We start from the raw sequence: 16,883 nt of genomic DNA, 5'->3' as shown, positions 1-16,883 counted from the left end.
GACTGGCCAGCTTCTCTGAGTTGGAGTGCATTTCAGGGATACTAGGGTTCCTGCAGTTGCAAACTTCCTGGAGCACAGAGCTGAGGCAGGAAGGTGCAGGACCCAGGGGAAGGTTGCTAATGAACAACCAAAGCTAAAGCCAGTGGGAACAGCACAGTTGTCCACTTTCCTACAAGTCCCGGGTTGATAGGTCCACAGCTGCAAAAAATCTGAGAAAAAGCTTTCCTATTAGAGTAAGGACCTTTCTGAGAAAACAGTAAAGCTGAACTGTGTCTGAAGCAGTTGTGCTGCTGAGTCAGAACGCTGTCTGGGGAAAGAGCCCAGCCAGGGCAGAACAGAACTATCCAGGAGTAAAGCTTTCTTTTCTGTCAGAGAGAACACCTCTTTGAGAAAAGCTTTGTTTCAACTGACTCCCCTGAGATGAGGGAGTGTAGCCCTAAGGGGTGATTGCCTCTGGAATAAGCTCTGTCCTTGAGCACCCAGACAAGCAAATGCAACCCACTGGGGGACTGGGCCAGGTGAAGGTATGATAAGGCAAAACACCTGTCCTAATGGGAATTTAGAAATGGCAAAAACCTCCCTTGTTAGATTTTCAGTCTGTACGCAAACCACATAGACCCAGAAAACAAATGGACAAAAAACTCCTACCTTCAGTAGCAGGGAAAGCCGCCACTGTAGTGTCGGAAACTGTTTCTGGGGTAGAGGGGATAAACTGAGTCCAAACTGGGAACTCTCTGGGAAAAAGACTCTGAAGAAACAGAAGGGACATATTCCTCCCCAGAAAATACATGACCTGTGAAAAGCTGCTAGAATTTGAGGCAGATTCGGGGGGAGAAAAAAAAGCCCCTACCTCCAAAGGCAGCTAGCAGAGGTACAGAGCTGCAGATAGATACCTGAAGCTCTGCATCTGGGGAAGGAAGGAACAAGCAAAATGGGATAGATCAGTGGGAGAAAATCTCTCTGAAAGAGCTGTGGAAAAGCTGTTGTACATGATCTTGTTTTTCACTGACTGGCTAAGACAAACACAAGCCCCGAGGAAAGTTGCTATCAGAAATTGCCCACCTCAATGCGCGCTAACGAGGCAGGTGCAGTTCTGATTTGGGGGCCCGTGTCAAATGAAGGAGAGACACCTGTTAAAGCCAGCTGAGAGACCAGAACCCTCCCAATGTCCCATAATTGAAAATGTAAAATGCCTGTTCAAATCTCCCGTTGCAAAAGCAAAAAACTTTGTTCAAACCTCCCGGGCAAGAATTTGTAAGCAAGTCTGGTAAAAAAGAACTTAAAAGTTGACTCTCAGACCCAAAAAGAACTATGGGAAATGACTGATATAAGGGAAATGATATAAAGGACTGATTTAAGGGACTGATACTATTATGGACTGATATAAGGGAAATGCATTCTGGGAAAGGTAGTTTTTCCACTAAAGATGGCGACATTGTCCTGAAACACTTTTGTCAGCTCGAAAATACGTTCATGGTAAACTTTAAAATACAGCTTTTAAAAGAATAAGGAGGAAAATCATCTAAGAGTTTTAAGTGTCAGTTCCAATGAAACATTGAAAGGATATGGAACTAGGCACTTCACGGTTTGGGCGTTGGTAAAGTGCCTTATTTACCCTAATAGCTGTGCAAAGTTTTTACGGTAGTTGGATGACAGAAAGCTACCTATAAGAGCAAACAAGCCACTTTAAAATCCTTAAAACAAGGGAGAGCAGTTTATACACTGAAAGTTGTCTTAGATATGAAAAAACTTATGTGAAATTAAAAGTTATTTACCTCTTGAACAAAGAACCTGCAATGAGTGATTCCTTTGCAAATCTAATTAAGGGGATAAGAAACAGGCATTCAAAAAAATGACTGCTTTATAGATGGGAAACAAACTTCAGAAAAGCTGTCTTGCAAGAGTTGCTTCACCTGAAAGTTCCTTATAAGAAATCAATGCTAAATATCACAGCTGCTAATAACATCAGGAGTTAAAGCTAATGAAATGAAAATACTAAATCCTGAAAATGCTTTTTCTCAGAGTAAGCTAATGAAGGATATGTTTCATGAAAGAACATCTATGTTCTTAACTCTTTTGAATAGTAACAGTTTTGGTAAAAATACTGGAACTAACAATCCAGTCAAAATGTTTCAACAAATCCAAGACGCTATTCCACAAAAGAAAGCTGCCATGCTTTGTGGGCCATATTAGAGCTCACGCCAATCTTCCTGGTCCTTTAGCTGAGGGTAATGCGAAATGGAAAGATCCCTGCTCGGGATTATGGAAGGGTCCCGATCCTGTGTTAATATGGGGTTGAGGACATGTTTGTGTTTTTTCACAAGAGGAGAATGAAGCTCGGTGGTTACCGGAGCATTTGGTAAGGAGCGTGGAACTAAGGAAGGTCAGCTCCAATGATGTTCCTATAGAGGAACCAGAATGAAAGTGGCTTGATTAATATTTCTGAGGTTTTGTCACTGGTTAGTGCAAACAGTGAGGAAATAGAGTTCGGAGCTGTGCTGCTTTTGCCTTTACTAGCTCCTTTGGAAAAATACTTTATATCACCTAATAGCTGTGCGGTATTTGGCAAAGACCTTACAGCAGCTAAATACGGTAATTTCACCCTCAGTGTGAAGTGAAGTTTTTCAGTAGAACAAACCAAAAGTACTGTAATAGAAACGTTTGTCTGAATTGAAGTACATAGGGGGAGCTATTATGAATTTGGGTGAAGGGACAGCCTCTAGTTAAAAACCGTCTACTGCTGACAGTGCATCTCTGCCAGTCCGGAACGGCTGAGAGAACTGGCAACTTTGGAGTGTGGCATCATCCTGGGAAGGTTATAGTCCCCTAGCAACAACTATCACAATTCTATAACAACACTCACTAAATCCCAGTGCTTTATAACAAAGCTGACTATACACTCTAAACTTTAGAAATGATGTATGTACTTCCTGTCTAGTTAAGAAAATCTTTCTAATAGTGATAATAATTAAGAGTAAGAAGTAGAAAAACATGAAAATAAGATATGTGAGTTTGTAAAAATTCTGTCTTGTTAGATCTGTGTTAAAAAATCTTTAGATGTTTGCTAAGTTAAATATATGCTAATGGTAGCCCTATATAAGTTTGTAAAATAGATCTATAGATCCTTTAAGAATATAAGCTTGCAAGAAGTATCTAAGGTAGTCTTAAGACATGTAGTGATAAGCTTGTAAGAAGTAAAGATGTTAGCTGTAAATGTAAGTTTAAATAAGAATAAGATGGAATGAATATAAGAAATATATAAGTAATAAGAAATATATTTGCTAAAGTAGTTCTATAGTTTCCTTAAGGAGTATAAATAAGTACATGTTAATATGTTATATGTGAGTTTGTAGAATGTTGAATGTGAGTCTAAATGCTTTGCAAGGCAAAAAAAGGTTATATGTGAGTTTGTGAAAAGGTGTAAATGTTAAGTGTGAGTCTATTCTTAATGTATGTGGTGAAAGAACCTGAGATACAGAACTTAGTGTCCTAGCAGACTGCAGAACAGGCAGTCTGAGCGGTTTTTCAAAAGCTCCAGAAGCCGCTAAGAAGCTAAGAATGGCGGACGCCAGAACTAGCACAAGGCATCCGCAGCTGAGATTCATGGAAAATCAACGCAACACAGAAAAACCTGAGCTAACATCAAAAACGGTGCGGTTTAGAATACTACTGTACCTAAAAAGGTCTCTGTGAGAAAAGTTGCAGAGACGCTTGTTTGAAGTAAAATTGTTAACGGCAAAAAGTTTTGGTTGAAAACCATCTCTTCATATTTGGAAGTGAAAGCCTGATACTAGAATTTATTTCTTGTTTGAACTTTTTGAACTTAAAATGAGATAAAACTACAAAGATTTTGGTTATGGATTTCTTCATATTTGGAAGGCTCGTACCAGAATTTATCATGTGAATTTTGGGACTTAAGAAATGAAATGAACAGTAGAGATTTCATTGCAATGGGACAATTTTGAGTTTATTCATAAAAAAAATGGAACTGTTTAAATGAAGAAATTTATTATTTCTACCTAGAGTCAAGATGCAGTTTTGTGTATGCATATATGCTTTATTAACTGGTGATTCATGAATTGTTTTGTGGAACTGTTTATGTAAAATGGAATTACTTATGGAACTGGTTTGTGTTACAAACGGAACTGTTTAAACAGAAGTTTGGGTTTTCTAACTAGGCTTGAGATTTTGCTTAAATTATAAAGAAAAGGGACAGTTAATATTCCTTAGTCTAATTTCAAAAGTTGTTTGAGGGATTAATGTCATGTTTTTGTTAGTAAGAAATGCAAATGGGGTATACTAAGAGACTACTTTTAAAGTGTGTAAAGAGTTTTATTAAGAAACTGCTTTTGGATGTCTTGCTAAGTTTTCAAAGTGTTAATGGTTAGATTGAGAAGATTGCTTTTCAATATGGGTTTGTAGGAATTGTATGAGTTTGGGTTCCTCTAACTAGGTTTGAGATTTTGTTTAAAAAATTATAAAGAAAAGGAGGAGTTATGAGATTGAATTATGTTTGCAGAAACCTATTGATATTAATGCACCCTGGTTTTGTGGAGTTAAGGAATATTTAAGTTTGATGTGAATACATTGAAGTTTTTCCTATGTTCTGTTAGCAAGAAAATTCAAATGATTGAGTTAAAGTTGTAAGACGGAGAAAATTGTTAACTATATATAGCACCATATATGCTAATTCAAATGGTTCTGTTAAGAGTTTGCTTTGAGTTGTAAGACAGAATTGTGGCTATGTATAGCACTGTTTATGTTAACCTGTTAATGGTAATGATGAAGCTAAGGGATTCTTTAAGTTTGTAGTTGCCTTAAGAGTTTTTGGCTTAGAAAGGGCTTGAGGCAGCTAAGACTGCTGTAGTCACCTTGGACCTAATTCGAAAGAGAAATGCCATCTATATCATCCTCTACTCCCATACTGGGAGGTGTAACAGCTATGGAGATTGCTGTAAGCCATTATAGTTATTTTTTTATATATTAAGAAAGGGGGACCTGTGGGAGCCCGTTCTCGGGTTCCTCGTGGCTTTACCCAGCAGGTCCTCATAGAGGATGATTAGACCACGGGCCTGAGTGCAGGTGTCTGGGATGGTCTGCACTTGGCTGTGCTGGGGGAGGAGGTCTTTTGCTCCACCCCTTGGCGTCTCTATAAAAACCCTGGGGCAGAGACAGTCGGGGCCCGTTGGAATAGGTTCCAGGCCCTCTCGAGGCTATCCTTTATTTTCTATCTGTTTCTCTCCGCGATATTCTCCGCAATAAATCCTTCTATCTAATATTTCCTGCTGCTCGCACTCAAGAAAACTCTGGGGAACTGTGGGGGTGGTTGGGTAAACGCCCCACAGACCAGGAATAGGGCCTGGTACTGAGTCACATGGGTAATAAGATTTCTAGCCACGCCCCCATGACCGAGCATGTGCTTAGTCATTGGGGGGGTGGGGGGGTGGGGGGCTTACATCCTACATATTCCGTGTGCTGCGTGGTCACGTAATTTGTGCATCATGATCACATAATCTATGTGCATGTGTGGCGTAGCTATGAAAACCCATATGCACATACAGGGCGTGTGGTGGGGGGGCAGGGAGGGAGTCCATAAAAGGCAGATCCCATGTACCGTCTGTTGGTTTTAAAAAATAAGCGGAGCTGGTTACTGTACGAGGAGAGGTCAGAGGCACAACAAAACCCAGTGTCAGAGCTTTATTAGGAGGAAGTGGGGAACAGAAGAGAGTGTGGCCAGGCCTGGGGCAGAGATACATGCAGGAGAGAGAGAATGGAGTGGAGAGGAAAGAGCAAAGGAGGAGGGAGGCGTCTGTGTCCGGCTTTTTAAGGATTCCCCTGCACATGCGCAGGTGGGCTTGCGGAGCTACGCCACTCATGCACTGATTGCGTGACCATGCTGCGAGCATTTGCACAATCACGCAGTGCACTGATGACCAAGACCCCTTACTTAGCTACTGAACTGCGCATGTGCAGTCCTATAGCTGGAGGGGCAGGATCCTAACACCATCCCCTCTTCTTCCTGCACAAATCTTTCAGTAGGCCTAAGCACACCTTTTCTGTCCCCTCTTCCTCCCAATAAACTCTTATAGTGGGTTTTGTTGTGCCTCGTGACTTTTCTTGCACGGTAAACAGCGCCACATAATAACTAACACTAGGCATTAGACAGCCACTGTTCCGGTGTTCCTGAGAGAGCCTCCACAGTGTGGGGTGCTGTGAGTATAAGATCCTGACCCAGAGTTAACTTGTTTCATTAGACCAGGAGGTAGCCACCACAGCTCTTAGACAGGTGGGCCGTCCTGTGGCTACAGGGTCCAAGCCTTTGGCCAGGTATATCACAGGGCACTTCCATGGCCCCAAATTTTGGTTAAAACCCCCCCTTGCCATGTCTTTGTCCCATGGACAAACAGATGAAAAGGTTTTGAGACATCTAGAAGTGCTAGGGCAGGAGCCAAAGTCAGAGCTGCTTTTAAAGCCTCCAATACCTTTTGTTTAGTCTCAGTCCAGCTTAGGGGCTCAGTGCCCCCGACCCCTTGTGCTGGTGTATACAGACCTTGCTATTTCCACAAACTCTGGGGTCCAGAGGCAGCGATATCTGTCCACGCCTAAGGACTCTCGAACCTGCCTCTTAGTGTTTGGAGCTGGGATCTGAAGGATGGCAGCAATCCGAGACAGGGTCCTTTTGCCTCCCCTCAGCTGGTACACAGGTATTCTCTAATGCACAAAGTCAGGGGCTTTCTTAGCCGACATTCTGTACCCCAAGATCTGTGACTCAGCAGTCCCTCAGTGGCCCTTTTATAATTCATTTTAGCTTTAGAGGCCAGGAGGAGGTATGGTAAGAGTATATATTGTAAGAGTGTGGTCCCAGGAAACCTCTGGTGGAAGAGCCGGAAGTCAGCATTTAATGTCTCATCAAACAGGGTTGGAGAATTTTCAAATCCTTGGGACAACCTGATCCAGGTAAGTTGCTCACTGTAACCTCTCTCTGGGTCTGTCCATGTAAAAGCAAACATGGGTTGACTCACCTCTGCCCATGGGAGGCTGAAGAATGCATCCTTCAGGTTCAGGACTCTGTACACCTGTTTCTCTGGAAAAATCAGACTCATGAGAACCAGAGGTCCCAGGTTTCTTCACAGGCAGGAGAGGTGTGTTCCAGGGTGACTGGCAGGGCACCAGGATGCCTGTTTCTCTAAACCTAGCATTGTACACCACAGCTTCCCTTTTTGTTTCCAGGGTCACTGGGTGTTGTTTAATCTGCATGAGCAGCTGAACTGATTAGCTGAACGATTTTAGGAAGCTGGTGTTGGGCCAGTCCTGGGGGGTTGATTTTTCCCATCCCCCAGGAGTCTTTGTGTCAATCTGAGAGATAAGTCCAAGCATATCCTTTGTTGGGGGCAGGATGGCAGGACTTTAAGCTAGGAGATATTCTTCTGACAGAGGCAGGACACCAACATTTTGCTGGGTATGTGTAAGTCTAACTGTGTCTCATCATCAGAGAAGGTGACAGTGGCTTTCAGTTTATGCGAAAGTTCTCATCTCTCAATCTGTTCTCTGTTGCTAAACATCTTTGAGCTACCTCCAGCAACTGGCACCTATTTATACCTTTAAAAGTTTTAACTTTTATATTAACTAATATATTGACTAATATCTGGGGCTGATTGGGTGACAAAGGAAATCTTTTCAGCAGCTGTTTTTACTCTTTCTAAAAAGGACCTGGTGAGGATTGTTTAAAATCTCCTCGGTCAGAGTTGGACAGAAGGGAAAATCCACTCTATCCAGGCTGCGTTGTCCAGCAGTGATCTGTGCCTGCCCCACCCCACCCCCAGCCTGGGGGCAGTTTTTCTACTTTTTTTTTTCCCAGAGAATGATGAGTTTTGGTTGAAATGGAGACAAAATCATGAGAGAGGAAGGAGTGGAGCTTCCTTTTTTTCCTTTCCTTGGGGATGCTTAGAACAGGCTGGAGAACAGAAGGAATACACCTCAGGGAAACTATTTCTCTCTCCCTGTGTGCACTCTGCTTAGATGGCAGGGGGTTCTGGAAGAGAGCCCTGGCGCCTTCCTGCCTCCACACAGGAATCATGAGCAGGAGTCAAGGATGAAACAAACCAGTGAGCGTCAGGGAGTGGGACAGGCAGAGGGTTTGGGGGTGTTGTTGTTGTTGTTTTGTTTTGTTTTGTTTTTTGGTTTCTCTGGGCAACCTAGCAGAACCAAAAGGATTCAGGTCTCCGACAAGAGGCACAGTTCTTAAATGGTGTGTATGTGTGTGTGTGTGTGTGTGTGTGTGTGTGTGTGTGTGTTTTACACCAGAGAAAGCCACTGGTCAATACAAGAAAACAGAACTCACAGAAACAACAGCAAGACAGACAAATACACACACACACACACACACACACACACACACACACACACACACAGTACAGACAACCAGGGGTAGCCACCACACATTCATACGCTTAGACAGACAGGAGGAATCCAGTGATGTCTCACATGGATCCTGGATACAGACAGATCTGACCTTTCCTATATGTCCAAACAGAACCTCCAGAGGTGACAGACCAGGTGACATTCTAATTTGTTTCCTTTTGGGGTGTCACACCCCTCTGAAGCATTATACAGCAATTGATCAAAGGGAGTCCTGGGGACCTGGAACATCTCAGGTTGTGCACCCCCTAGGAGGGCTTTGACCTCTGCACTCTTCCCTGGTCCAAGGGCATCTGAGACCCCACAATGTTTCAGTCTGGCCTCTGGGGATCTCTGTGGGACCTCCAGAAATGTTGTAGAATATCCATCAGAAAAGACGGCTTGGACATGGGTTTAAGCCAACAGAAAGTCTTTGTTAGCTGGTCTGACAGCTACACTGGGTGTTCGGGATCTCAGTGTCGCCATGAGCCTTTCTCAGGGTGAGCTTTTAAGCACAAAAGCCATGTTCTGGGTTGACACACTTCAGTTAACAAGAACGGTTAGCCAGAAGCAGAACTCCAGAAGCCAAAAAGCAAGGCTGGTACATTTAGAGACTTTCCCAGAACTGTGGACTTTGATGGATGAGGTCTTTGCTTTTGTTTTGGCAGGTGGGTGGTGTCTCTGTGCTTAATTTTGTGTCCTGAAATGGTACTTCCATCATAGAGTCAGTTGTATTAAGGTCTGGGGGCCTGCTACACACTGACCAGCCGTGTGTATGGGAAGGGCTCCCAGAACCTCTTATAAGTGATGCTGGGGTTGACTAGGCCTCCTGCCTGGGGAAGCTTAGGAAGTTCATGTGAGGACTGGGTGAGATGGAACCCACTCTGCACTCCCAAACATACCCTAGAGGACCAGCTGGAATCAAATTAAGCTGGGTAGTGTTCTGCTGAGTGGACAAACCGAATGTGTCCCCATTTTCTAACCTAACAAACCCAGCTGAGGCCTTTTCTACTACTTTGCATTTGGGAGTGCAAATCCAAGCACCAAGCCTGGAGGTCCTGCATCAACATCTGAGTGCAAAGGCCAGGGTCTGTCTAGGCTGAAACCTCTGCTCAGTACAGCACAGACATGATCAGGGCAGGCTACTAGATTAGTATCTCTCCTTGGAATCTCCTTGGGTGGGAGTGGGAATGAGGGCCCTCGAACTTTAACCTCAGAGATCACAAGTGCCTGGTGTGATGGCTAAAGAAACCCCATTTTGTGCTAGGCATCCAATTTGGTACCCCATAGCTGTTTGTCTTTGACTCACATTCTGAAAGTTAAGGTCTCCCCAACCCTGACTCCTTGTCACACACACCCCCATCTGCTTGCTATGATATGACTAACCGCTCGTTTGGCTTCTGTAACAGGCTTATGCAGACATTCAAGGGCTATTTTGAGGTCACCTTGACCATCTAATCTTGGCAGAACAAAACAGCTCCTGTGGTTTTCTCCTTTAAAAGCCCTTCTTCCCGCACCCGTTTCTGGGCGGCACATCTCTGATTTGGGTTAGACACTGTGGCCCTGCTAGCAGCCTTAAAATTTTTTGCTGGGAACCGGCCATGGTGGTGCATGCCTTTAATCCCAGCACTCAGGAGGCAGAGCCAGGTGGATTTCTGTGAGTCAGAGGCCAACATGGTCTACAGAGCGAGATCCAGGACAGGCACTAAAAGTACACGGAGAAACCCTGTCTCGAAAAACAAAAAACAAAAACAAAAACGAAAAAAACCAATTTTTTGTTGTTGTTGTTGCTTGGAGCCAGGGGTGGTGGAACACGCCTTTAATCCCAGCACTGGGGAGGTAAGAGGCAAGCGGATCTCTATGATTTCGAGGCCAGCCTGGTCTACAAAGCGAGTTCCAGAACAGCTAGGCCTTTGTTATGCAGAGAAACCCTGTCTTGAAAAATATTAAAAAATTTTTTCTTTTTGCTTAATTATAATTTGAATTAAGTCTGGAGGTCTTTTCCCGTGGTCTCGAACTCCACCTGGCAGTGGCTCAGTAACAGCGGACAGCAGCCTCCTCCATCTTTATGCTGGTGCTGGTTACGAAATCACAGCGAGAAGTGTTACAACCACATGCGAGGATGCACCCCGACAAAGTCTGCAAGACTGAGTAAAGTCAGCTGCAATCTGTAGCAACGTGTGTGTGGTCCTGGTGGGGGCCAGTTCCAATAACGCTATGACATCCTCTGCAGCCCAACACCCGGACTCTGACGCCTCCGTCTCTGCCGGGTTTTTCCGCTGGTGTGAAAACAGATTCTCCAGACGGATCTTTGTTGGGCCGTTAGGGCAGGGACCCTCCGTGGGGAAGCCACACTAGATAAAGAAAGGCTTTGAGCGCCCAGAGGCCACCGAGGCGTGGTCCTCCGGGGTCCAGAGCGTCTCAGAATCGGGAGGCGGGGCCTCCCGGAGGCGGAGCACTTCCGGCCGATGCGCGGGCGGTCTTCTGCCGCTCGCAAGGTGAGTGATCGCCCCTCCCCGTGGGTTCAATGCGGACCCTTCGGTTCATCCGTGCGGATGTCCGTTTGCTTCCCCTGCCGAGACTTCGGTCAGCCCCGGCCCCCGGCCTTTGAGTGGTTTCAACCTAGGGGACCCAGCAGGGTGGCGCCACAGCGTCCGCCCTGCGCCTGCACCCAGCGCCTCCGTCTTCTCGCGGCGGGTGCTGCTGCACCTCGCCCCATGTATGCTTCCTGTCATCCTTTCTGCCCGTGTCACTGAGGAAGAAAACCAGCCTCTCTCTTTGGGCTCCATACATTTATGGCAAGCCAAGTTAAGGGGAAATGTCCTCCCCTTTTTTAAATTTTCTCGGGTCGTGTAGCTCAGGCTGGCCTCAAACTTACTATGTAACCAAGGATGCCCTCGAACTTTTGTTTCTGCAGCCTTCGCCTCCCAAATGCTGGGATTAGAGGCATGCTCCGCCACACCCAGTTTCTGTGGTGCTGGGAATCGATCGTTGATAAGGCTCAAGGCGTCAGGCATGCTAAGCAAGCATTCGGCCTCATCTCCAGCCTAGAAACACGCCTTACACACACACACACACACACACACACACACACACACATAAACCTGTGGATGGTGCTGTGAGAAATCTGGGCTTGGGGGTGGCAGCCTCAGAGTCTTTGGGATCTGAGGAAAAGGTTTCCCTCTGGAAATGTACCCCTTCTTATTTTCATGAAGTCGCCCCATTATTAAAAATTAGATTTAGAGTTCTCATGCCTCACACTCCCCATAGCCAAAGCCCCAGCTGTGGTGCAGGAGTATTCTCTGGACGAGTAAGCATGCTTTTCTCTGCAAGCTGTGTTGGGAAGAACATTTAGGATACTTTATGGAGAAGAGCTTTGGGACCGCTCTGCCTTGCTGCTGATGCTGCCAGAACTGATGAGGGTTTCACACTGAACAGGCAAGCATGCAGACCCCTGTACCATGGGCCCCGCAACTCCCCAGGAGTTCTGCCTTTTCTTGGCAACCTTCTCTTGCTAAGTAGAACAGCTAAGCATCACCTAGGGCTGCTCAGAAGCTGACAAGATGCTCTTCTTCAACAGCATTCTCCTTGGTTTTCATTTTCCTTAGGTCCCAGGTGCACACTCCTGGAGCAGGTCTCGGGAAGATGGCAACCTCAGAGGCTGTTGAGGAGGCCACTCCTGTCTTGTCACCCAGCAGTCTCTCGTCACCAGGGATACCTGGAGACCAGCCCCATGTGGCACAGCTGCACCTCCATGGGCATCCTCACGGTATTTGCCCTCTGCCCCACCTTTACCCCACGAGACTGGTCTGACCTGTGTCTTGGCCAGCTGAGGACGGAAGGGGGCACTGGGTAGCGCTTTCAGTACTGGGGCCTCTGGGGAAAGCCCTGAGGGAGCGATGGAAGGCGGCAATAGTTGAGTCCATGCTCTAACTTCCTGGGGAACAGCCCCCTGGGTATGTTTCTTCCTCGGTCTAGAAGGAAAAATGGCCTCAGAATGGACCCTATGCTAGGAAGAGATGATCCCCCCCCCCCCCCCTCTACCCCAACACCATGTCCCAGGCCAGGAAGAAAGACAGCTTTCCTGGCTAATTTGGGTATGCTTGCCTCATGACTTACAGGGACAGAGCTGCCAGCCTTGCTTCTGTCCAGTGGGGTGGCCTCATCAGTCAACTGGTAAAGCTGAAGTGTAAGGGATCCCGACCCTGTCATACCATTGGACACGCCTCAGGTCTCAGCAGTCATGTAGTCCAGAGGCTTCCTCCCCGAGACCCATAGGAAGCATCACTGCTCTCAGGAGGTAGTGCCGGTGAGGACAAGATCCCACATGGGGACCAGCGCTCCCTGCAGGTCTAGAATTCCGGAGGCTGACACAGTGAAGCTGAGGTTTATGGAGGGCAGCTGTGCTAGGCTCTCTTAGGCGATGCCAAAGTCCAGCCACAGCTTATAGGTGGACACTCACAGATAAGGACAGAGAGATCTCATGTCCCTAGAGAACCACAGGGGTCAACCCAAGACCAGATAGGAGCCCCAAGCCCTGTCCTGTTTGCTGCCTAGCTCCAGGAGACCCTTCTGCCTGTCCCCAGAACAATTCTTGGACAGGGCCTTACAGCACCCTGCTGTTCCTGGTGGGCCTGTGAACGACAGGAACACAAAGGGACAAAGGTGGGTTCTGGGCTAAGGTGTGGTTGTTGGTGGGAGAGATTTTACCAAGTCATAGTGGAGCCCTTGGGAAGGCCCCGAGGGTCTGGAGGTAGACGAGGGACTGGCCATCACCCCTTGTACAGATATACAGGGGATAGGTGGTCTCTGTGCCTGTTTCCTAGCTACCAGCAAGGGCAGGGCTGCCTCCCAGAGCCCGAGCTCGGTTCTGCTGCTGCTTCAGACGTGCCCGAAGGCCCACGGATTCCATTTTTGTTTATCTTCTTTTGTTTTTTTTTTTTTTTTTTTTTTTTTTTTTTTTTGGTTTTTCGAGACAGGGTTTCTCTGTGTAGCTTTGCGCCTTTCCTGGAGCTCGCTTTGGAGACCAGGCTGGCCTTGAACTCACAGAGATCCACCTGGCTCTGCCTCCCGAGTGCTGGGATTAAAGGCGTGCGCCACCACCGCCCGGCCTTCTTTTGTTTTTATTGGGAGAGAGTTCTCACAATGTTGCCCAGGCTAACCTTAAACTTGAAATCCCCCGGCCTCCGCTTCCTGAGTCTCTGGGATTACCCTGTTGTCACACCACTCCAGGCTTCTTCCAGATTCCTAAGACACCCCCCCCACACACACACACACACACACACCCCGGTGTTCTGAAACCTGCCTGCGGTTCTCCTGCCAGGATTTCTGGGAACCTTGGGCTCCCCCATAGGCCCGTCCAGGATCTGTAGGTCCCAGCGACCTGCAGCGTCACAGCACACAGTCACTTCAGGGTCCTTTCCTTTTGGAGTAGTGTGAGGTGAGCACAGGGCAGCGTAACCCAAGAGTGCACAGGGGTCCCCAGGGTCCTAGAGGAAAGACTCCAAGCCACAGCCCTGTCCACCCGCTAACCATCTCCGAGCAGGAGGCCTGGCTAGGCTGTAGGGGATAAAACAGTTCTTATAGGACCTCTCTGACCTTGCAGACACAGATGAGGAGCCATGACTGGCTTGTGATGCCGAAAACCGAGAAGATGGGACCTTGGGGCAGCTGCAGGGCTGAGCGCAGTGAGCACTGATGGGTGGGAAGGAAGCCAGACCAGAGCCAGCCAGGACATCAGGCAGCATGGGGTGAGCACAGGAGCTGTCCGGGCGGCTTGTGCCTGCCTACAGAACTGAGGGAGAATGAGTTCCCAAAGCCTGGGCCTCAGGAGGGCTCCCTGGACGGGGAGGCCAAGGCACTGGCCCCACATCAGGCTAATCTTCTCTTTGGGGGCATAAGGAGATGCTGGGTAGGTGAAGGGTGTTCTGTGGGTCAGGGTCTTGGCCCCAGAGCCTTGGAGTCTGCTCTAATTTCAGGAAAGAGGGAAGGGTCAGGGATGCTTCTCTCTGGAGGGTAGGGCATGAGCCTTAGTCCCCTGCCTCCAGGCTCCCCCTGTTCCAGTCCTGAGATGCCTTCCCAGGCAGCAGACCTGGACCTCCAAGACACCGAGGAAGTGGAGGTCAGCAGAGACACCTGGCATGGTGAGTGAGCAGCCCCTGTCCCACTCTAGGAAGCCTTAGGGACCCCCCAGTGGATGCAACACTCAGCACTTCCCTGGATCTGCTGATGATCAGGGCCATCCTGCCTGGGACCCTGATTGAGCCTAGCTACCAGATTTGTCTACTCGCAGAGGCTGGGTGGGCGGGGTTTGACGGTGTCCGTGATGCTGAGGCCATAGCCAGCCCCTATGGAACTGTGAGTCAGTTCCATAGGGAACGGTGAATCCTAGGACCATCCAGACTCCATCCCTTCGGCAGAGCAGGCCTTGGAAACTCTTGTCACCTGACTTTTGTGGGGTTGGTTAGGCAAGTGTCTTCCCAGCCATCTCCGCCTCTGTAAGCTAAGTTCCAGGTCTGTGCTAGCCCTTAATAGCAACCTGAACTAACTTCTCCCAGCTAAGAGAGGCATCACAGGTCTAGTTAACCACCAGTGAGGCTCCTGCATAGGCTCAGGGCCTCCAACTGAGGGGGGCCCAGCTGCTCCTGACACCATCTTTATAAGTCTTCCAGCCCGCTCTCCCCAATCCAGCCTCTCCCTCCTGCTCTGAATAGTCCCCATTCAGGCGTCCCCTGGCCTCAGCTCCGAGACCACCATAGCCATAGTAGGGGTGAGGCTGGGAGCCATCTGCCATTTCTCCTTTCAGACTCTGAGTGGGAGCCTAAGAAGACTCGAGCCTCTCTCAATTCCCACAGCCCTGGAGATGGGCTGGCCTCAGATGGAAGGGCACTGAGGGGCCTCTTGAAGAGTCTCCCCAGCATGTCTGAGTGTGGGGACAGCCTTGGCCAGGAATGCACCTTGGAGCAGCCAGCAGCCCTGCTGCCTCCAGGGACCACGCCCTGCCCTCGGAAACGGGATGCTTGGCGCGGGGTACTCTTACCACAGGGAGCCCAAGGGGCTGAGGACAGCACCGAGGAGGCTGCTGAGCTGGGCAGTAGTTTGGGTGGCGCGCCGCGGGGCACCAAGCCTCACCGCTGCGAGGCCTGTGGGAAGAGCTTCAAGTACAACTCCCTGCTGCTGAAGCACCAGCGCATCCACACGGGGGAGAAGCCGTACGCCTGCCAGGAGTGCGGCAAGCGCTTCGGGAGCTGGTGGGGCTTCATGCAGCACCACCGCATCCACACGGGCGAGAAGCCGTACGAGTGCGGCCAGTGCGGCCAGGCCTTCAGCCACAGCTCGCACTTCACGCAGCACCGGCGCATCCACAACGGCGAGAAGCCCTACAAGTGCCACGAGTGCGGCCACGCCTTCAGCCAGAGCTCCAACCTGGTGCGCCACCAGCGGCTGCACACGGGCGAGAAGCCCTACGTCTGCAGCCAGTGCGGCAAGGCCTTCATCTGGAGCTCGGTGCTCATCGAGCACCAGCGCATCCACACCGGCGAGAAGCCCTACGCGTGCGAGGACTGCGGCAAGGCCTTCCGGGGCCGCTCCCACTTCTTCCGGCACCTGCGGACTCACACCGGCGAGAAGCCCTTCGCCTGCGGCACCTGTGGCAAGGCCTTTGGCCAGAGCTCCCAGCTCATCCAGCACCAGAGGACGCACTACCGCGAGCAGCGCACACCCCAGTAAAGCCTGTGGGCGAGCCTGCTCCTCTTGGGTGAGGTGGCAGGACGTGTCCTGTGACCAAGTTATGATAGCTAAAGAAACTCTGTTTTCTGCTAGGCATCCGTCTTGATACCCACTTCCAGTCCCTGGAAGATAAGTTCCCAATAACCCTGACTCAGTGACCTCCACCCGGAAGTGCACAGCCCTGACCATCTACTTGTTATGCAGATGGCTTCTGTGACCTGCTTGTGCAGACATTCAAGGACTATTTTGAGTTCTCCTTGGCTGCCTAATCTTGGCAGAACAGAACAGCTCCTGGCTTGCTTGTGCAGATACTTAAGGTCTTCTTGTGGGTTTTGCCTTTTAGAATCCTCCCCTCACCCTCTTCGCACAGCAGTCTCTAGTTTGGCTCAGAGATTTTTGTCCCGCTAGCGGTTTCAATAAATTCAACTAATTATAATCCGGATTGAGTCTGTGGTCTTTTCCTGGGGGTCTCGAACTCCATAACATTTGGGGGCTCGTCCAGAATCCCTGGAAGACCCCAGACTCAGGGCCAGGGGTTTCAGGATAGGCTCTAAGCAGGGCGAGGCCTGGGAGAGCCTGAGACCATGGCTGCCACAAATTAGAGTCACTAGTGAGGAACAGGCCCTAGATCGGGGCAAGTACATTGTGGACGTGGAGGCCTAGGCTAAACCCAGGCTGTGACCACTGTAAGTTTGTAAACAAAACAAGTAAAAATGGCCGGCCAATGCACATTTGAAACCCAGACCAATTAGTTCTGT

At 48.6% G+C, this 16,883-nt stretch overlaps 1 protein-coding gene across 3 annotated transcripts; it reads left to right on the top strand.

Moving 5' to 3' along the window:
• The first annotated feature begins 12,042 nt into the window (after positions 1-12,042).
• Gli4 (GLI family zinc finger 4) lies at positions 12,043-16,233 on the top strand. 3 transcript variants are annotated; one of them, XM_059247270.1, is made up of 4 exons: positions 12,051-12,166; positions 14,003-14,147; positions 14,445-14,540; positions 15,203-16,233. In XM_059247270.1, the coding sequence occupies exons 3-4, from the start codon at positions 14,468-14,470 to the stop codon at positions 16,123-16,125; spliced, it is 996 nt and encodes a 331-aa protein (XP_059103253.1). In that variant the 5' UTR covers positions 12,051-12,166; positions 14,003-14,147; positions 14,445-14,467; the 3' UTR covers positions 16,126-16,233. The 3 variants fall into 3 exon arrangements, with proteins under 3 accessions (XP_059103252.1, XP_059103253.1, XP_059103254.1); XM_059247269.1 differs by lacking the exon at positions 14,003-14,147 and having other exon boundaries at positions 12,043-12,166; XM_059247271.1 differs by lacking the exon at positions 12,051-12,166 and having other exon boundaries at positions 13,515-14,147.
• The last annotated feature ends 650 nt before the right edge of the window (positions 16,234-16,883 follow it).

This window comes from Peromyscus eremicus, chromosome 20 (assembly GCF_949786415.1).
Source record: "Peromyscus eremicus chromosome 20, PerEre_H2_v1, whole genome shotgun sequence".
Classification (NCBI taxonomy): Eukaryota; Metazoa; Chordata; class Mammalia; order Rodentia; family Cricetidae; genus Peromyscus; species Peromyscus eremicus.
This window is presented reverse-complemented; position numbering and strand designations above follow the sequence as displayed.